At 43.6% G+C, this 18,953-nt stretch overlaps 2 protein-coding genes across 6 annotated transcripts in view; one reads left to right on the forward strand and one right to left on the reverse strand.

The window, feature by feature from the left end:
* Window positions 1-9,675, reverse strand: part of PIBF1 (progesterone immunomodulatory binding factor 1) — a 135,247-nt gene extending 125,572 nt beyond the window's left edge. For all 4 annotated transcript variants that reach the window (XM_042839048.1, XM_042839047.1, XM_042839046.1 and 1 more), the window contains exons 1-3: window positions 9,181-9,675; window positions 7,982-8,082; window positions 5,561-5,759 (exon numbers count right to left, since the gene is read on the reverse strand). In XM_042839048.1, the coding sequence (XP_042694982.1) occupies window positions 5,561-5,759; window positions 7,982-8,082; window positions 9,181-9,432 (552 nt within the window). In that variant the 5' untranslated portion in view covers window positions 9,433-9,675. The remainder of the gene's footprint in view (window positions 1-5,560; window positions 5,760-7,981; window positions 8,083-9,180) is intronic.
* Window positions 9,676-9,900: 225 nt separating this feature from the next.
* DIS3 (DIS3 homolog, exosome endoribonuclease and 3'-5' exoribonuclease) overlaps window positions 9,901-18,953 on the forward strand; it is a 19,257-nt gene continuing 10,204 nt past the window's right edge. Inside the window, exons 1-8 of one of the 2 annotated variants that reach the window (XM_042838876.1) lie at window positions 9,901-10,155; window positions 11,856-12,013; window positions 12,725-12,924; window positions 13,037-13,110; window positions 14,989-15,156; window positions 16,939-17,103; window positions 17,781-17,894; window positions 18,001-18,138. In XM_042838876.1, coding sequence (XP_042694810.1) covers window positions 9,916-10,155; window positions 11,856-12,013; window positions 12,725-12,924; window positions 13,037-13,110; window positions 14,989-15,156; window positions 16,939-17,103; window positions 17,781-17,894; window positions 18,001-18,138 — 1,257 coding nt within the window. In that variant the 5' untranslated portion in view covers window positions 9,901-9,915. The remainder of the gene's footprint in view (window positions 10,156-11,855; window positions 12,014-12,724; window positions 12,925-13,036; window positions 13,111-14,988; window positions 15,157-16,938; window positions 17,104-17,780; window positions 17,895-18,000; window positions 18,139-18,953) is intronic. The other variant, XM_042838875.1, reaches the window with a different exon arrangement.

Genomic DNA, 18,953 nt, shown 5'->3' on the forward strand with positions numbered 1-18,953 from the left:
CATACTACTAGTATGTTTGGGTTTTGTGACATGCATTCTAACTGAAGCAACTGGAAAGCTTTGGTTTCAGCTCCTGTAGAACTACATCTTATCTGAACAAAACTCTTTTAAAAGGATTTTCTAACAACCTGTCCCACATATTCCTTCCTTCACCCATCCCACTCCAGTCACAGGCACAGTCTCATATAAAAAAGAAAATCTCACAGCTATAAAACTTTCCTAAAATGCTTTTACTGAACAAGAACTCTACAAAACAGAGTAATAAAAACACAGTAGTGAAAAACAAAGCATAAAACAATGAAGAAAGAGCTTTTATGACGTTACGCCCTCGCTCCTACTGTAACCTCCATGTTAACTCAATACTTAAAAGTATTTATTTTGGGGGGTGAATAGAACACCAAGCATTATTTTCATGCAAAAATTACTGCATTGCTCCTCCCCTCCCATCCCTCGACATTTTGTCTTACATACAGTTAAAGAAGAAAAACAAGTGAAAGCACACAGATAAAGGAAGTGTTCCAGAGCAAGCAAATGCTTCCATGAGGGAAGGCAGGTCTCTGTTCTGCTGCAAACAGGAGACCATGAGAAGCATCGAAGGCTTTGATATGCCTAAGCTTACTTACATCTTTAATTTTGTTCATATTACAAGCAATAGGTTTTTAAAATTACAGTCTAATTTGACTCAGAAAATGGTATTGTAACTTTTTCTTCATATTCTGTAAATTCCAAATGGCAACTACGAATTTTACTTTCATTTACAAGTGAACTAACTGAAGCTATTTTATTTCTATACCATTATCTTATTTTACAGTTTCATTACTGCTTCATTTTTGGAGTAATCTAGCCCTATAATTTTTAAAGAGTTTTTCTCATGTAAAAGTGAAATCACATTGTGTTGACATGAAACTGAACAGCAGAATTAGTTCTGTGTGCTCTTTCTAACTTCTGACCTACAATAGGCTTCAACTACTTCCTTATAGAAAATGCTTTAGAACTCCACACGCAATGCTGCTCTCTAGCTTAACTGTAGTTACGTCTTAACTACAGCTACCAACTGACTACAGCTTTCACCTGTCTGGATTATTTAGGAATTAGCCTGATGACAACTAAAGCTGATAACTGAATTTCAATCAAATCCTTTCCCCTCTAAAATTATTCTTCTTGAAAAACAAGCTTTGTTGTCACCAACTGGTAGCCATTTGAAGTAGAATCACAGAACCATAGAATTGCTCAGGTTGAAAAAGACCTTACCGAGTCCAACCACAACCTAACCATCCTGCCCTCACTCTAACAACCCTCCACAAAAATCATGTTCCTGACCACTGCATCCAAACGGTTTTTAAACACATCCAGGGATGGTGACTCAACCACCTCCCTGGGGAGCCAATTCCAGCGCTTCACAACCCTTTCTGTAAACAAGTGTTTCCTGATATCCAACCTAAACTTACCCTGGCACAACCTGAAGCCATTTCCTCTCATCTTGTCACCTCTCACCAGTGAGAAAAGACCAGCCCCGCTCTCGCTGTAAGCAGCTTTCAGCTATCAGAAGAGAGCAATAAGGTCTCCCCTCAGCCTCCTTTTCCCCAGACTAAACAGCCCCAGCTCCTTCAGTTACTCCTCGTAGGGCATATTCTCCACCCCTTCACCAGCCTTATTGCCCCTCTTTGGATCTGCTCCAGCACCTCAGTGTATAGTTGGGCTAGAAACAGCAGGGTGCAAAAGAAGGGAAAATTAGCTTCTGTTAAATGCAGTTATCTGAAAACAGCTGCTTCAGTTAAGAGCATTCTTAAAGAAGAAAGCATGTGAGCTGCAGAGGCAATAATTAAGCAAATGAAAGACAGTGGGGAAAAAAAAAAATCAAATATCATTTTTAACAACTGTTTTCCCTTCAGGATTCAGAAGAAAAAAAATAGCATTTACCTATCTTTCTAGTTCATTCTGAACAACTTATTAAACTGAAGAACTGAGACATACCCACAGACTCATTTAAACAAACAAAAAGGCAGCTGAATTTATTTCTACAGGTGTGTGCATAAGATGCTCACAATTTTACAAACTGCGTTTTATGGTTCAATTGCCAAGCAAAGCACCAGTTCAGCGGCCTGAAGTACTTCCCATGTTTGTCATAAACTGTTTCTTAAAAAAATCACTCTTGTATGTGATAAAAACCCCTAACTTCTTACATACAATCTCACTTTTCACGTCCACATAAATCGAAGTTTTTACAAGTTCTTAACAAAGAAGCAACACTTTTTAAGAGAAAGATCCTTAAATCAACATTTCCACTTTGTCATCATCACTCAGGAGAAACATTGCTCAGTCTTTCTTTTAACGTGTCACTACTGCACCCCTTTGTGGAAGAAAAGAGAAATACACATAGAAATACACATCACACTCGTTTCAACTCTGGTCAAAAATTCAAAAGATGATCTATACATTAAAAACCTGTACTCCTGCAGTTTGTCCAGCGTACTTGGTTTCACGTTAATACAGATATTATATATAAATTTGTTTGCATGCTGATGAATTATATGGCGTAGTTTAATGCTGGTAAACAGTGGGGAAAAAAAAAAAAAAAAAAAAAAAAAGGTTTTCAAGTCTGGAACTTTCTTGCTCAAATTTTCTGTAAGCAGAACTTTTTCTCACCAAGAGAAGTTTACTTAACATAAACAGACTGCTATCTGTCTACGCATAGATCTGCAACCTGAAATTGTATCTGTCTGGTGGTACATAGCTGATCTCATAGGTCTTTTCCAAACTTGGTGATTCCACGATTTTATAAGCACATCATTCCTCCTTACGTGAGCAAAGATGAAAACATCTGAAAAACTACGCCTCTCCCTCAGCATCCTTCCTTTCCTAAACTTTAGAAGTCAATTAGATGCATAGACAGGACATGTAAAACAGCTTTGTAGCCTCCCAGTGCCTGGATCTGCCAAGAAAGCTCAGTGATCGCTTATTCTTAAGTGGCATAGCCAAGTTCACTTGATTCCAATAAGAAAAGTTGGGAGAAGAAGAAGAAAGCAGCATCTTACCACAGCGTATCTTTAGAATGTTTTCTTCTGGGGAGGGGAGCAGAGCAGCGTTGGGAAGGGATTAAAAACCAGGAGTTCTTCAAAAGAGCAAACTGACACACATATAAGGAGGAAACAGGCTTCAGCAGAACTGTATTAGGTCACAGACAAAGTAGCCAGGTGAATGTCCGAGACAAGGAAAGGTACTGGGACAGAAGAGTGTTACTGACCACTGTCATTTCATGTATTTGAGAACCCTTTCCTGCACTCTAATACAATCTAAGCACACTGATTGTACTGCGACAGCTTTGCTTACAGCAGCTGGCAAGTTATCAGCTCCTGGAGTCTGTTCTGCCCAGCTTTCAAACTGCCTGTCAGTCAACTCCTGAAGTACTGAACCTTTCTGCACACTGGCTTCAAGCAAGCTGACAAGGAACTGAATTTGTGTTAAAAATCTCCTTTGTTGACCATGGCAACACAGAACTCAACAGCAACAAACTACTTCCAGATAGTTATATTGAAGGCTAAAGGGAAAATAGGCAGTAGTAACCTAGTGGGCCTCGACCTCATCATTTTTGCTTTAGCACCTGGAGCCTTGAAGTTTTCCTAGCACTTGCAAAAGTATAAATTTTGGAACTTCTGAAACGGATGCTCCCAAGAATGTCTCCCTTCTGCTAACAGGAATAGGTTTTACTTCACTGTACATACCTATTACTACGCCTTCCACCTAGCAACAGGGTCATTCACACAATAGTTATACATAACTGATGCACTGAACTTCTTAGAATTATCATCATTACAGCTTCCTTAATAACTACCTCTATAGATAAGTACAATGCTAACACTTGGGCGAATCAAGGTTTACATCCCTAAACCCTTTGCGTTCTCAGAAGCAAGCCAGGATGCTCTGAACATGCCAAAAATCTATGAAAGCATTGTACTTTCATTGCAAGCTGAGTTCCACCACTGACTCTGTATTGACACATGAGCCAGAATTAACAAACTTTTTAAAATAATGTATTAATGAAAGTATAATTTAAGCTACAGTCTGGCTTCTGGAAACGGCCAGTTGGAAAGCATAACAAAAAAACAAGAGATGTTTTCAGAACTTGTTCTGGCAAGCTGAGTTAAAAATTCCTTCAGCCTGTTGTATTCCAGATCAGTGTGTCATTTACCATCATCTAACTGAACTACCTTATTTGTTTCACCTCCATAAAATGAATCAGCATTTCTATTCAACATGCCATTAAAAGGTTCTCTTCTTTACTCAAATCCAATTAGAATGCATGGATCCAGAAGCACATCATAGAAATACAGAGTTGCTCAGGTTGGAAAAGACCTTAAAGGTCACCCAGTCCAACCACAGCCTAACCATACTGCCCTCACTCTAACAACCCTCCTCTAAATCATGTCCCTGAGCACCACATCCAAACAGTTTTTAAACACATCCAGGGATGGTGACTCATCCACCTCGCTGGGGAGCCTATTCCAGCGCTTCACAACCCTTTCTGTAAAGAAGTGTTTCCTGATATCCAACCTGAACTTACCCTGGCACAACTTGAGGCCATTTCCCCTCACCCTGTCATCTGCCACCAGTGTGAAGAGACCAGCCCCACTCTCGCTGTAAGCAGCTTTCAGCCATCAGAAGAGAGCACTAAGGTCTCCCCTCAGCCTCCTTTTCCCCAGACTAAACAGCCCCAGTTCCTTCAGTCACTCCTCGTAGGGCATATTCTCCAAGCCCTCTACTAGCCTCATTGCCCTTCTTTGGACCTGCTCCAGCATCTCAGTGTCCTTTCTGTACTTACTCCCCTAGTCCTGCTCACTGCACCATTCCTGATACAAGCCAGGATGCCACATCTGCACAGAATTATCTCCTTTCTAGTTGGGAAGAATAAGAACAGACAAGTAGTCTGGCTCTGCTATATGTAGGTCCCCTAGATTTTAAATAGTAGAAATTTATAGCTTGGACTGGGTTGAACCTAGCCTACAGTCCTATTTCCATTTAGCTGCTCACTGCTCCCAGTTGAAACAGGACAGAGGGAGAACAGGAGGACCAAAATCAAGAGAACTAAGGGGTCAAGTTTTCTCAACTGTTTAATAAAAAATGGAGGGAGGGGAATTTAAAAGAAAAAAAAGCAATGCTGAGACGTCACTCATCACCTCCCAGAAGCAGCCAGTCTGAGTGACAGCCACCTTGGAAGCTACCATCCCCCACCTTCCTCCTCTGCCTCCAGTTCCTCCAGTTTGTGTTGCTGAGCATGACACTATCTATATCCCTTTAACCAATACAGGTCAGCTCTCCCAGCTGTGTCCCCTTTCAACCTCATGCCAACCCCTGGCCTTTTTAGAGCCAAAGCAGCAGAAAGACAAAGCCCCAACAACTTACAATTTCCAGCAACAGCCAAAGCCCTGATGTGTTTCATCACTGTTTAGCCACAAAACCAAAACACAGGAAGATATAAAGCTGTCATGAAGAAAGTTAATTCCAACCCAGTCTGACCTTCCACATGGCTGCATTTTAAGCCAATGCCGGACACAATACTCACAGAAACATATTCTGGGATGGAAAGCTGATCTTCAGGCAGAGACTTCAGCTTCTCGTAGCCATCCTCTGTTAATTCCAAGTCACGCAAACTACGACGGATATCTCCAGCCCTCTCCCTTAACTGATGATTTGTTTCCTCCAGTTGCTTTTGTCTCAATAAAATAGTTTCCATTTCTTGTCTCATTAGCGCCTGATGTTTTCTTTAAGATTGATTTGAAAACAGAAGACACGAAGTAGTGAGTAACACGAGTGACAAACACTTAGAATACCCTGCCTAGGGAGTAAGTTATGGTCATGTCATAGAAAAATGTAGAGTGACATTAGCTATACTGTGTACATGTGTTAAAATATGTCTGTGTACATGTATATGCACACTCATGTAAAACCAGGAGCTTCATAGCTCAATACACTGTTCAGCAGAATTACGCTGATAACAGCCCAAAGGCACTGACGCCAGCAATGTGATTCTGAGAAGTGACAGTCTCAGCATGTGATGATTTTAATTCCCATTAGCCTTAATTTGGCAATTTAAAAAGTTAAAAATATGAGAAAACAGTATTTACTTCTACAAAAATTCAAGGAACTGGTAAGCAACCAAATAAAGCCATATTAACTTCAACGTGCATCTCGCTGACCTTCAGAATACACACAGTATGGTCTATTTCACACACATCCCTTCATTTCCACCCCATGTAACATCCAAAGCTGGGGTCCTTTAAAAAAATTTAGCAAGTAACTTAAACAAGAAACTTTGAAACTAAAAAAAAAACCAAACTGATAGCATTACAAGACTTTTTTTTTTTCCCCCTTAAGAAAACTCCACATCAGTCAAGCAGTCAGAGAAGGACAGTTCCTGTATACAGTGTACCATGCTGTTAAATAGGGATGTCAGGTAATAGACAGCAATGAGATGAAGAAATGAGGAAAGCAGTTCAACCTTTTTGCGTCCGTTAAGATTAATTTGCACATTAGAACGTTTTTACTGAGCACTCTTCACCAATTTGCATACAGGCAAACAAAGATATTCCAACCTTGTGCAAACAGGCACACAGAGACATTGCTCTGCTAATGAGATACCCTTATTTGGGAGACTTTACTGTATCTAATTCCAGGTCTAGCTTCACAGCATTAAATCTGTTCCAAACTTATTAAAGAATATGGCTTTGAATTCGTCACATACTCTAAGCTGGTGTACTTTGTACCTTGATACAGTTAAGTAATGCTGTATTTCACAGACCTATCACAGGTGTTAAAACAATTAATTGACAAAGTAACTTGGGAAAGCCTGCTAGCCAGTCTATTTTCAGCTATATATGAATTCAAAAGTTGCAAAAGAGCAAGGAGAAAGGTAAGTTTTTACTTTGTTAACAGAAAGTCATTCTGGGAAAGCATTTCTGACCAACTAGCAATTCTCACTGGAAGTGCTGAACATTATTTTCCCAAGGTATCCAGGCTGCAGTGTCAATCTGCCTGGGGGTAGTGAGGCCCTACAGAGGGATCTGGACAGGCTGGATCGCTGGGCTGAAGCCAGTGGGATGAGGTTCAACAAGGCCAAATGCCGGGTCCTGCACTTTGGCTGCAGCAACCCCAGGCAATGCTACAGGCTTGGGGCGGAGTGGCTGGAAGACTGCGTAGAGGAAATGGACCTGGGGTACTGATTGATGCTCGGCTGAACATGAGCCAGCAGTGTGCCCAGGTGGCCAAGAAGGCCAATGGCATCCTGGCTTGCATCAGAAATAAGAGTGGCCAGCAGGAACAGAGAAGCAATTGTCCCCTGTACTCAGCTCTGGTGAAGCTGCACCTCCAGTACTGCATCCAGTTTTGGGCCCCTCACTGCAACAAAGACATTGAGCAGCTGAAGGAGCTGCGATTGTTCAGTCTGGAGAAGAGAGGCTCAGGGGAGACCTCATTGCTCTCTATAACTACTTGAAGGGAGGTTGTAGTGAGCTGGGGGACAGCCTCTTCTCCTGTGTAACTAGTGACAGAACTAGAGGGAACGGCTTCAAGCTGCACCAGGGGAGACTTATGCTGGAAGTTACGAAATAGAACTTTTCTGAAAGAGTGGTCAGGCACTGGAATGGGCTGCCCAGGGAGGTGGTTGAGTCACTGACCATGGAGGTGTTCAAGAAACGTCTGGACATTGTGTTGAGGGATATGGTTTAGTGAGAGCTGTTGGTGATAGGTGGATGGTTGGACTGGATGATCTTGAAGGTCTTTTCCAACCTTGGTGATTTGGTGATTCTGTGATCTTTGCACTCTCAGTTTCAGGGAGAGCTCAACTCAAACTTACTTTAGAATGGAAATTTTACTACAATCTGCCATAGAAATCCCATTTCTTTAACTCATGATCACCATTTTTCATTAACACGAATTCACATGGATTAAGTATTAAAGATGAAGGTTTTTGTGTTACTTGCCATACCTAGCATCTTCTTGCTGCAATGCCAGCTGGCTATCCAGTCGCAAAGACAACAGCTGCTTCTGATGGATTGCATCATTCAGCTTCTCTTCTAGCTCTTCAATCTAAGAAGTATAAATATAAAATGAAGTTACCTTGTTCTTTGTAGAATTTTTTTTTTTTTTTTAAATCACAAGTAGAGAATGCAATGCCCTAGAAAGTACAGTAACTGAAGATCTCTACAATAACAAAATCTATAATTACACTAAAGCTTTGCAAAATAAGATATGGAGTTTGCTCTAAAAAACTCAAAATTAAAAAAAAAATAGTTCTGGAACTGATGTATTTTGATCACATAGGTACTTGAATTCAACCTTTTTCAAACTATCCTTTAAACTTTGGTCAACAAGCTAAGGAAAGCCACAGCTGTATGGAAGGTTGTAAACACGAACCTCACACAGGCAGGGCAAAGTTTTTACACCTTTCAAAATCCCATGCATCTTTACTGAAACTGTACACAACAACAAGACCTCCTACTATTAATTAGTATGCCAGTATACTTTAGCCACACCTTTGCTATCAAATCAAGGAAGGCTGCTGATGAGGTTTGCTCGCTTTCACTAACTTCTGGTCAAAAGCCCTGTTAAGTTGCTCGCATCAGTGATTAATCATTTTTTAATTTCTGAAAAGAAAAAACATCTTTTTCCTTTGTTTTTGGAAACGGAAAAACTAAAGAAAACCAGTTTGATCCGGGCAGCCTGGTCTAGTGACACTGCCCACAGCAGGAGGGCTGAAACTACTGGATCTTTGAAGTCCTTTTCAACCCAGGCCACTCTGATTCTATGATCCCACCTCATCCATTCCTAAGAATGAGGCAGCAGCCAAGTCATTTAAATCTTCCATATCCCTCTTTCCCTCCTTCTGTGATTTAAAACCTATACAAATTAAAGAAGCATAGAATGGACTGGGTTGGAAGGGAAATTAAAGACCACTGATTTCCAAGCCCTGCTGTGGGCAGGGCTGCCCCCCACCAGCTCAGGCTGCCCAGGGCCCATCCAAGCTGGCCTTGAGCACCTCCAGGGATGGGGCACCCACAGCTTCTCAAGAAGCAGCTAATGAGGGTTCCGGCACACAACCCACAGACGTTCTTTTGAGAACTCAAGCTTCTCACTGAAAGCACCAAAAACAGCATTGCGCGACAAAAGACACATAACAGCTCTGACCTTGGTCAAGTATTCCACTTTCAGGTTGTCGATCATGAGGTTTTTCTGCGACAGCTCTATCTTCAGCAGCTGCAGGCCGTGCAGCAGCTCCTTGCGCTCGATCAGCTGCCTGGTGACCCGCGCCGCGCCCTCCCGCTCCTCGGAGGAGGACAACTCGTCAGTGGGGACGGTGGTTTCCAAGCTGATGTCCTCCGACTCCAGGGAGCTGGAGACGTTCGCCTTCCGGCCTTCCCCGGAGCTTTTACGGGACATTTTCTTACGCCGTTTGCTTCTTTAAGTTACGAGCCGCCCTGAAGAGCCAACGGCAGAAATCGAGACCACGAAGGCGTTGCGCCGTGATGGAAACGAACCGAGCGGGACCGCTAAGCGCAATTCCTCACGCTTCGTTCCCCTCCCCTGAAGGAAAACGCTCACGGAAGGTCTGAAGAGGGCGCTTTCCTGAGGACTCCTTCCCGAAAGCTGCCCCCGCGGCGGTTCCAGCCGCAGGAAGCGGTAGCGAGGCGCCGCGCTGCCCGCTGGAAGCGAACCCAGGCGGCTGGCTGACCAACCGACCGTTAACGGCCGGCGGGAGAAAAGCACTGCCCCGCGCCCGCCCGGATACGGGGAAAAGCCACAGCTGGCGGCGCACGCGCAGGTAGGCGGAGCCACGAGACGCCATCACCACGGCGACCCGGCGGCCGCGCTGTTTCCCGCCCCGCGCGGCGGGGGACGCTGGGAAGAGGCCGCGCCGGCGCCATGCTGACCTCGCGGACCTTCCTGAAGCGGACGCGGGCGGGTGCCGTGGTGAAGGTGGTGCGGGAGCATTACCTGCGCGACGATATCCCCTGCGGTGCCGACGCCTGCCCGCTCTGCCCGGCCCGACCCGGCCAGCCTGGCCAGCCCCTGGGGCTCGAGGCGCGGCCTAGCGGCGCCGCCAGCGGCCTGTGCCCCGGGCCGCACTACCTGCTGCCCGACACCAACCTTCTCCTGCACCAGGTGAGCGCCTCGCGGCCTCGGTTCGGTTCGGTGCGCGCGGGTGGGGATGGCCCTGAGGCTCGTGCTGCCCTCAGCACCTCGCTGGGCCTTCCCCTGTTGTCCGCCTGCTCCCGAGGCTGCGATTTGTCTGCCTGCCGCCGCAGTGAGGAGCTTTCAGCGTCGCCCGGACCGGCCTGCTTTAGGCCGTTGGGGCCGCGTACGATTCCACGAGTGTGGGATGAACTCTTCTTTGTAGTTCGTCAGCAGTACAAAATGAGAGGCGGAAGGATTGAGAGCAGCCCTACCGAGAGGGACCTGCGTGCCCTGGTGACGGGCAGGCTGAACATGAGCCAGCAACGTGCCCTCACAGCCCTGAAATCCGACTGTATCCTGGGCTGTATCAAAAGGAGAGTGGCCAGCAGGTCGGGGAGGGTTATCCTGCCCCTCTGCTCTGTGCTGGTGAGGCCTCACCTGGAGTATTGCATCCAGGTGTGGAGTCCTCAGAACAGGAGAGACGTAGACCTGTTGGACTGTGTACAGAGGAGGGCCACAGAAATGATCCGAGGGATGGAACGCCTTCCGTCTGAGGGCGGGCTGAGGGAGCTGGGTCTGTTCAGCCTAGGGAAGGGAAGGCTGTGAGGTGACCTGATAGCGGCCTGTCTGTGTCTGAAAGGGAGCTACAGGAGAGAAGGGGACTTTAGCAGGGCCTGTGATGATAGGACAAGGGGAAATGGTTTCAAGCTTGGAGATTCATGATCCTTTGGGTCATGAACCTTCTAACCCTGGCCGTTAAAGAGGGTAGATTTAGGTTGGATGTAAGGAGATCTTTTACAGTGAGGGTGGTGATGCAGTGGAATGGGTTACCTGGTGATGTGTGTGGTTGATGCCCCATCCCTGGAGACTTTCACAGCAAGGCTGAATCAAGCCCTGGGCAACCTGATCTAGATGCGTGTGTTCCTGTTCATGGCAGGGCAGTTGGACTAGATGGCCCTCGGAGGTACCTTCCAACTGTAAGGATTCTATGATTCTAATTGCATGAAGGCTTAATGTGATTCTGCAGATGGAGCAGTAGCAGGCTGGAGGCAAGGAGCACTCAAGCTGAATTCTGAGGGTTTTTTTGATTGCTGTTGAATGAGTCTGTAGGGCATGCAGTAGCCTGGTGCAAATGTTTGAGACTGGGAGAAGAAGAACAAGATGTGACAGCCTTAAGTTGCAGCAGAGCAGGTTCAGGTTGACTGTTAGGAATAATTTTCTCAGAAAGAGTGGTGGTGCATTGGAAGAGGCTATCCAGGGAAGTTGGTGGTGTCACCATCCCTGGAGGTGCTCAAGAAATGTGTTGTACTATGTTGTTTGCCTGCGTGTTGCACTGAGGGGCATGAGTTAGTGGGCACAGTGGTCGTGGGTCGATGGTTGGACTAGATGATGTTAGAAGTCTTTTCCAACCGTAATGATTCGGTAGCCCTGAGTAATTCATGAAGGCTGTTGTCAGTTACTCAGGAGAAGGGCAGAGCACTCTGGCGTTTTAGCAGTTATTGAACACTCAGAGAATTTGCCAGGGTACACTGGGAAGAACCAGAGCAGTGGGGATGTGATGGTTGTGATGACAGCAGGAACAGGTTTTTACCCAGCTACAAGGCTGCAACAGCAAGATTGGGCCTGGTAATTTAGCCTGCATGTAGAAAAACACCACAGTTCTGATGCATTTCCATTTTGTTCCTCAGATTGATATTCTGGAAGACCCTGTTATTAAGAATGTCATTGTGCTACAGACAGTTTTACAAGAGGTCAGGAATCGGAGTGCACCAGTGTACAAACGAATCAGAGACGTGATCGGAAACCCTGAAAAACACTTCTATTCCTTCACCAATGAACATCATCGGTACGGTTTGGAATAGGGTATAACGTTGTACTGAAGTTTGGTAAAGGAACTGGTACGTGTGAATCAGGCAGGTAAAATGAGACTGATGTGCACAACACTTGATATATCTAAGAAGTCTGGCTGAGGAATAATTGGATGTTACAGGAGCTTTCTCATTTTATAGTTGGTGTTGGCACGCGTATCTTCTGAAAAGGTGATTAAAATTCTGAATAAACTTGTGCAGCAAGACCTTTAACCTGAGCAGTGGAATCATGGTTATGCATTTTACACAAATTCTGATGCGTTATTACTACTGCCAGTTCAATCCCTAGAACTCAAATCAGCTAGTTAGCAGCAAAAAAAAGGGGATGCAGTTAATTTGCCTTTATGTAGTTTCTGCTACAGCAGCATCAAGGCTCAAGCAGTGCTTGTCTTGAATGCTGTTCTGTTCAGTCCTCAGTGAGGACACTGTGTAAGAAATTGCCATTTCCTTGTCAGTTTTTTTGATCCTGTGTCCAAAGCCTTCAGTGCTCTTTAATGTTACACGTTTTAAAAATTGGTTCAGCTGTATTTCTTTTGTCCCTACAGTCTAAAATGTTTGTCTGAAAACAATAATAATTGTAACTGTAGATAGATGTTTGGATTTCATGTTTGATGTAGTTGGCTTTGCTAACCTTCTCCCTGCCTGCTCCCTCTTTTTTTTTTTTTTCTTTTTTTATTTTAAATTGTTAGAGAAACATACATAGAGCAAGAGCAAGGAGAAAGCTCTAATGACCGCAATGACAGAGCCATTCGGGTAGCAGTAAAATGGTACAGTGAACACTTGAAGAAAATACAGAATGAGGAGAATGAAGACATCCAAGTTATCTTTCTAACAAACGACAGAAATAATAAGGAGAAAGCCCTTGAGGAAGGGATAACTGCTTATACATGTAAGTATGGTGGCATGAAGATTTAATTCATTGCTCAGGTATAAAATTTCAAGTGTCTTTATACCTAAATTCTCTGCCTCTCTTGCATAAATATTTGTGTGTGCTTTTGTAGGTGAGGAGTATATTAAAAGCTTGATAGATAATCCTGATCTTGTAGATCGTCTTGCTTGCGTATCTGATGAAGGGGTATGTCTTTATTCTCTTTTGGTTTATTTATTTTATAATATAATTTTGCAGTCTGTTATTGGATGCTGTTTTTCAGGCTACTAGCATCAGTTCAGAAAAAGGACTCTGGTCTTCATTACCATTTTGACAGTAAAACTTTTTGATGACTGAAAAGAATACTGCAGCTATTTTAAGAGCTGCTGATATGCCTACTGGAAAGTATTGTTAAGCTTCCCATGTTAGCAACTCGCTTTTTACAAAGAACTAAACAAGTGATTCAAGGAAGTGTATAAGTACTGCAAATAATTGAACTAAAATTAAAACTTCAGAAGTCTGCATGGCAAACCATCTAGAAGTTTGTTTTGTGTTTGTTATCTCACAGTTCATTTGTCAGAAACATTTTTGATGAAAAGGTTTGATATAGTCATAAGATAAGTTGATAGAATTGTGTGCTGCAGCTCGAAAATGGGTTACTTCATCATCGTAGAATTATGGTAGAATGGGTTGGAGGCCCATCTGGTTTTCCCCTCAGGCTGTGGGCAAGGTTGCCACCCGCTAGAACAAAATTCCCCACCCAGGCATGTCCCATAAGACTGACACAGCTGAAAACTAGCACACCTAAAGTAAAGTGAATGAAGGGATGCCATTCAGACGGACATTGACAGTCTGGAAAGGTGGGCCCGGGCGAACCTGATGAGGTTCAACACGGCAGGCAAAGTGCAGAGTTTTGCACTTGGGCTGGAGGAATCCCAGGCATCCATGCAGACTGGAAGGAGCAGTCCTTGAGAGCAGCCCTGCAGAGAAGGACTTAGAGGTCCTGATGGATGAAAAGCTAAACATGAGTCAGCAGTGTGCTCTTGCAGCTTAAAAAGCAAATGGTATCCCAATGGGCTCCATCAGAAGAGGGGTGGCCAGCAGGGACAGGCAGGTGATTGTCCCCCTCTACTCTGCTCTTGTGAGGCCCCATCTGGAGTACTGTGTCCAGGTCTGGAGCCCCCAGTACAAGAAAGACAGAGAGCTGTTGGAGAGGGTCCAGAGGAGAGCCACAAAGATGATCAGGGGACTGGAGCACCTCCCCTACAGAGACAGGCTGAGGGAGCTGGGCTTGTTCAGGCTGGGGAAAAGAAGGCTGTGGGGTGACCTCATTGCAGCCATTCAGTACCTAAAGGGAGCCTAGAAACAGGAGGGGAATGAACTCTCTGAGAGGGTAGATAACTGCAGGGCAAGGGGAAATGATTTTTTTTAAGTTGAGGGAGAGGTTGGATGTTGCGGTAGTTCTTTACGAGGAAGGTGGCGAGGTGCAGGAACAGGCTGCCCAGAGAGGTTGTGGATGCCCTTGTCCCTGGAGGTGTTCAAGGCCAGATTAGATGGGGCCCTGGGCAGCCTGGTCTACTAGATGATCTTTGAGGTTCTTTTCCACCCAGGCCATTCTGTGATGATAGTTACTCTAATGGATTGGAGTGGGACATGCGAGAGTGGGAGGCTGAGCTGATCTTTTCAGCAGTTATCTGCAGTTCATTTAACTTTGACTGATTCATGCAGCTGCTCTGTGCTCTGTAGTACTGTCCTCATGTTTTTTTCCAAGTCTATGTTTAGTGAATGCATAAAAACAAACGTCTCCATCACTTATGTGGTGACCTCTTAAGTTTGTGCAGGCAAGCAGGGAGAGAAACAGAGGTGTTCTTAGTGTTGTCACATTTTTATGCTTTTTGTGCTTCGTTAGGAAAGTTACTGTTCAATACCAGTTTGTCATTCTTGTGCATTTCTGTTCCTATACATAGTTATAATTTTGGAGTTTGCTAACTTGAGTTTCATGTTCCTGAGATGATCAGTTTTGGAGTAATTATGAATGTAAAAGACTATTTCTTTTTTTTTTTTTTCTTCCCCCCCCCCTTAAAGAAAGAAATAGAAAGTGGCAAAATAATTTTCCCAGAACACGTTCCTCTTAGCAAATTGCAGCAAGGAATAAAATCTGGCATTTACCTCCAAGGAACCTATAGAGCAAGCAGAGATAATTATCTTGAAGCTACTGTTTGGGTTCACGGGGATGCTGAAGAAAACAAAGAGGTGAGTGTTTTAACTTCACACTGTGAATTTTACTTGGTCATTACTGAATGATTATGTAATTATTTCACAGTGATAAGTGGTATTAAATGACAGTATTATTTTTTTCTGTTTGTTTATTTTTATTTTTCTGACATGGGGTTTTTGCTTTGTTTTTGTGGAGACAGACCGCTGAAATAGTGAGGATGCCTTTTTTCAAAAAAGATGTTAAAAGGCATAATGTGTTCTTTGAAAAAGTGTATGAAAAACTAAAATGGAATCTTTGATTTGAAACATGTCATATTCAAGTCAATTGAAGTAGTATTTTCTTAAATTATTTTAAAGTGTGTGATGGAAAAAGTAATAAACTCGTAGGGAAGATTTTCAGAAAAACTGTAGTGAGCCCTCGTGGAGCTCTCTTGCATTACTTGCCCTGGTGTTTTTAGGCTGTTGCCCTTTGAGCAGTTTACCTTGGTTTCTTCCTGCTGGATTTTGAACGTGCAGCTGGTACAATTGGACACGTACTGTTTCCACATGGCAGCAGATGGCTCTTCACTCTCTTTCTGGTGGCAGCTGACAGTTCTTCCTTGGCTCTCAAATTATTGTATTCCAGTCTCACAGCAGTATGTGGAAGGCTCTTAGCCTGCAAAAACAGAAGAATTTTCTGATTTGAAGAAGAAAAAAATTGAGAAAACAAGTGGTTTTACAGGGACTACTGGAATTCTGAAATAAATTGGTTGAAAGGCCGCAGACAGAGGGTGGTCATCGATGGCTCTATGTCCAGGTGGAGGCCGGTGGTAACAAGTGGCATCTGCCAGGGGTCTGTCTTGGAACCGGTGCTCTTTAACATCTTTATCAGTGACATCGATGAGGAATCCCAGGCATCCATGCAGACTGGAAGGAGTGGTCCTGGAGAGCAGCCCTGTGGAGAAGGACCTGGGGGTCTTAATAGATGAAAAGCTTAACATGAGTCAGCAGTGTGCCCTTGCGGCTTAAAAAGCGATTGGTATCCCAATGGGCTCCATCAGAAGAGGGGTGGTCAGCAGGGACAGGCAGGTGATTGTCCCCCTCTACTCTGCTCTTGTGAGGCCCCATCTGGAGTACTGTGTCCAGGTCTGGAGCCCCCAGTACAAGAAAGACAGAGAGCTGTTGGAGAGGGTCCAGAGGAGAGCCACAGGGATGATCAGGGCACCAGAGCACCTCCCCTACGGAGACAGGCTGAGGGAGCTGGGCTTGTTCAGGCTCGGGAAAAGAAGGCTGCAGGGTGACCTCATTGCAGCCTTTCAGTACCTAAAGGGAGCCTATAAACAGGAGGGGAATGAACTCTCTGAGAGGGTAGATAACTGCAGGGCAAGGGGAAATGGTCTTAAGTTGAGGGAGGCAAGATTTAGGTTGGATGTCAGGGGGAAGTTCTTTAGAAGGGAAGTGGCGAGGTGCAGGAACAGGCTGCCCAGAGAGGTTGTGGATGCCCTGTTCCTAGAGGTGTTCCAGGCCAGATTAGATGGGGCTCTGGGCAGCCTGGTCTGGTATTAAATGGGGAGGTTGGTGGCCCTGCCTGTGGCGGGGGGGGGGGTGGTTGGAGATTCTTGATCCTTGAGGTCCCTTCCAACCCTGGCCATTCTGTGGTTCTGTGAATTCTGAAATAACATCGTGAGTGCCAAAAGAAACTTAGACAGTGCAAGAAGTGTGTCACAAACAGAGCGTGGAGCCTGTTGTACATATATACTCTTCTGTTACACTGATGTGAATCTTTTGTTGCTGTCATCATAAACATCTGTATTTCCGTTTTGTTTTCTAAAAATCCAGATAATTATACAGGGTCTTAAGCATTTAAACCGAGCAGTTCATGAAGATATTGTAGCTGTGGAGTTGTTAGCAAAAGATGAATGGGTGGCACCATCCTCAGTGGTCTTGCAAGATGATGGCCAGAATGAAGATGACATTGAAATGGAAGAAAAGAAAGAAAACATTGTATGAAACAAAATTACCTTTTTTAATTATTATTATTTTAATGAATCCTGTCTTTATTAAGAGATAAATGTTACTGAGCAGTAGCCAAGTAATAATGCAATGCTATATTCTGATATGCAGATAGACTGGTTGGTTTTTAATGGCAATGCATACATTTGGAACAGGTTATAAAGTACTGCTTACCTACTTGCAGTAATTCTGCTTACTGTATATGCACACGTGCATGTATGCCCTGTGCAATAAATATTTGCATTTCCTTAAAAATACGATCTTCCCACTGAATTCCGTGGGAATACATTTTAATTACTGTTTAGAATTGCTGGAGAATTTTTCAAGCTGCATAAAAAGGCTTCTTAAAAATGAAAATAATGGGTTGGGGGAAAAAATGGAGATAGTAGGGAAATGAGCAGAGACTGTAGTACAGGATAGCATTTCTTTAGGCTTTTTCTGTTCTTTGTTCTAAAACCATGTCCATGAGAAAACTTGACCAATTAGTCATGTTTCAAATATTAAGAAGCCGAGGGAGGCATTATTCCATTCATGATGTCATAAGAGGGTTCATGGTGCTGTGGTGATACATAACCTACTACCAGCAAGGTTTGAGATGAGTGCTGATTTTAAATGGTTCTGTGGTCTTTAGCTTTTGGTTTTTTTTTGGTGTTTTTTTTTTGTCTCAGTTGAAGGTTTCTGTTAACAAGAACATGCTGAGACCTACAGGAAAAGTGGTTGGTATTATAAAGCGAAACTGGCGACCGTTCTGTGGCATGCTCTCCAAGTCACAGATTAAAGAGGTAAGGCAGTAAATCTGTAATCTACCTGTAAGGGTAGGATAGGGTAGGATTTAAAAACAAAACAAAACAAAGTAGAAATAATGTGTTCCTTTGTCTTTGTTAATAGGCAAGGCGACACTTGTTTACACCAGCTGATCGCAGAATTCCTCGGATTCGGATAGAAACAAGACAAGCAGATAAATTGGAAGGACAAAGAATAATTGTTGCTATTGATGGTTGGCCTAGGAATTCTAGGTATCCTAATGTAAGTTCTGATGCTTCTTTCTTAACGCTTACCTATCTGACATTTAACTGTTAGACTGAAAGGCTAATGGAGTTGTTTTGAGTTATGTATAAACCTTCAGCTTTTAGGCAGAACAAACTGCTGTTTGCAAGTCTAACAGCAGCATAGATGTTATCATAAAAGGCTTTATGTGAAGAGCAGATTTATCTGTGAGTAATGAAGGTCGCTTGCACTCAAACAAAATTTAGCCCTGTATTTGGAAGTTTGAGGGGGGAGTAAAGGGGAGCGTGTGGAGGGATCCATTTTCTCTTTCATGTGGACAGTAGATATATTGCATGTGGAAGGAAAAAAATATGTTTAAGGCTCAGGGATACAACCATAATAGGCTTAGGACATTTCTACAGAGTAAATGGATGCAGTATGCTAACAAGAGATAAGATTGCACTTTTAAAAGTTTTGTGAAGATGAAATCCTGTACAGAACACAGGGATTTCACTTCTCCACTTCCTTGAAACATCATCATATATGCCAACTATTCCAGTAATAAAATAGAAATCTAATTTATGCTAGCTAGTTTGTTAAATAAACCAAGACAGCTGTTTGCTAGTTACAGGTGTGCTGCTATTGCAATGTTAGGCATCTTTAGTATATGCTACATTGCAATTGCACTACTTAAAACAAGTTAGATTGAGTTGATGAGAGGAGAGGGGGAAAAAAAAGGCATTTAAAGTTTTTATCTTAGGTTTATTTCACGTATTACTTTTGAACATACAGTGTTACTTGATGTTTGTGTGTGTGTGTGTGTGTGTGTGTGTGTGTGTGTGTGTGTGTGTGTG

Source organism: Centrocercus urophasianus, unplaced genomic scaffold (genome assembly GCF_019232065.1).
Source record: "Centrocercus urophasianus isolate 14NV4802_14NV808 unplaced genomic scaffold, USGS_Curo_1.0 seq_9, whole genome shotgun sequence".
Lineage (NCBI taxonomy): Eukaryota > Metazoa > Chordata > Aves > Galliformes > Phasianidae > Centrocercus > Centrocercus urophasianus.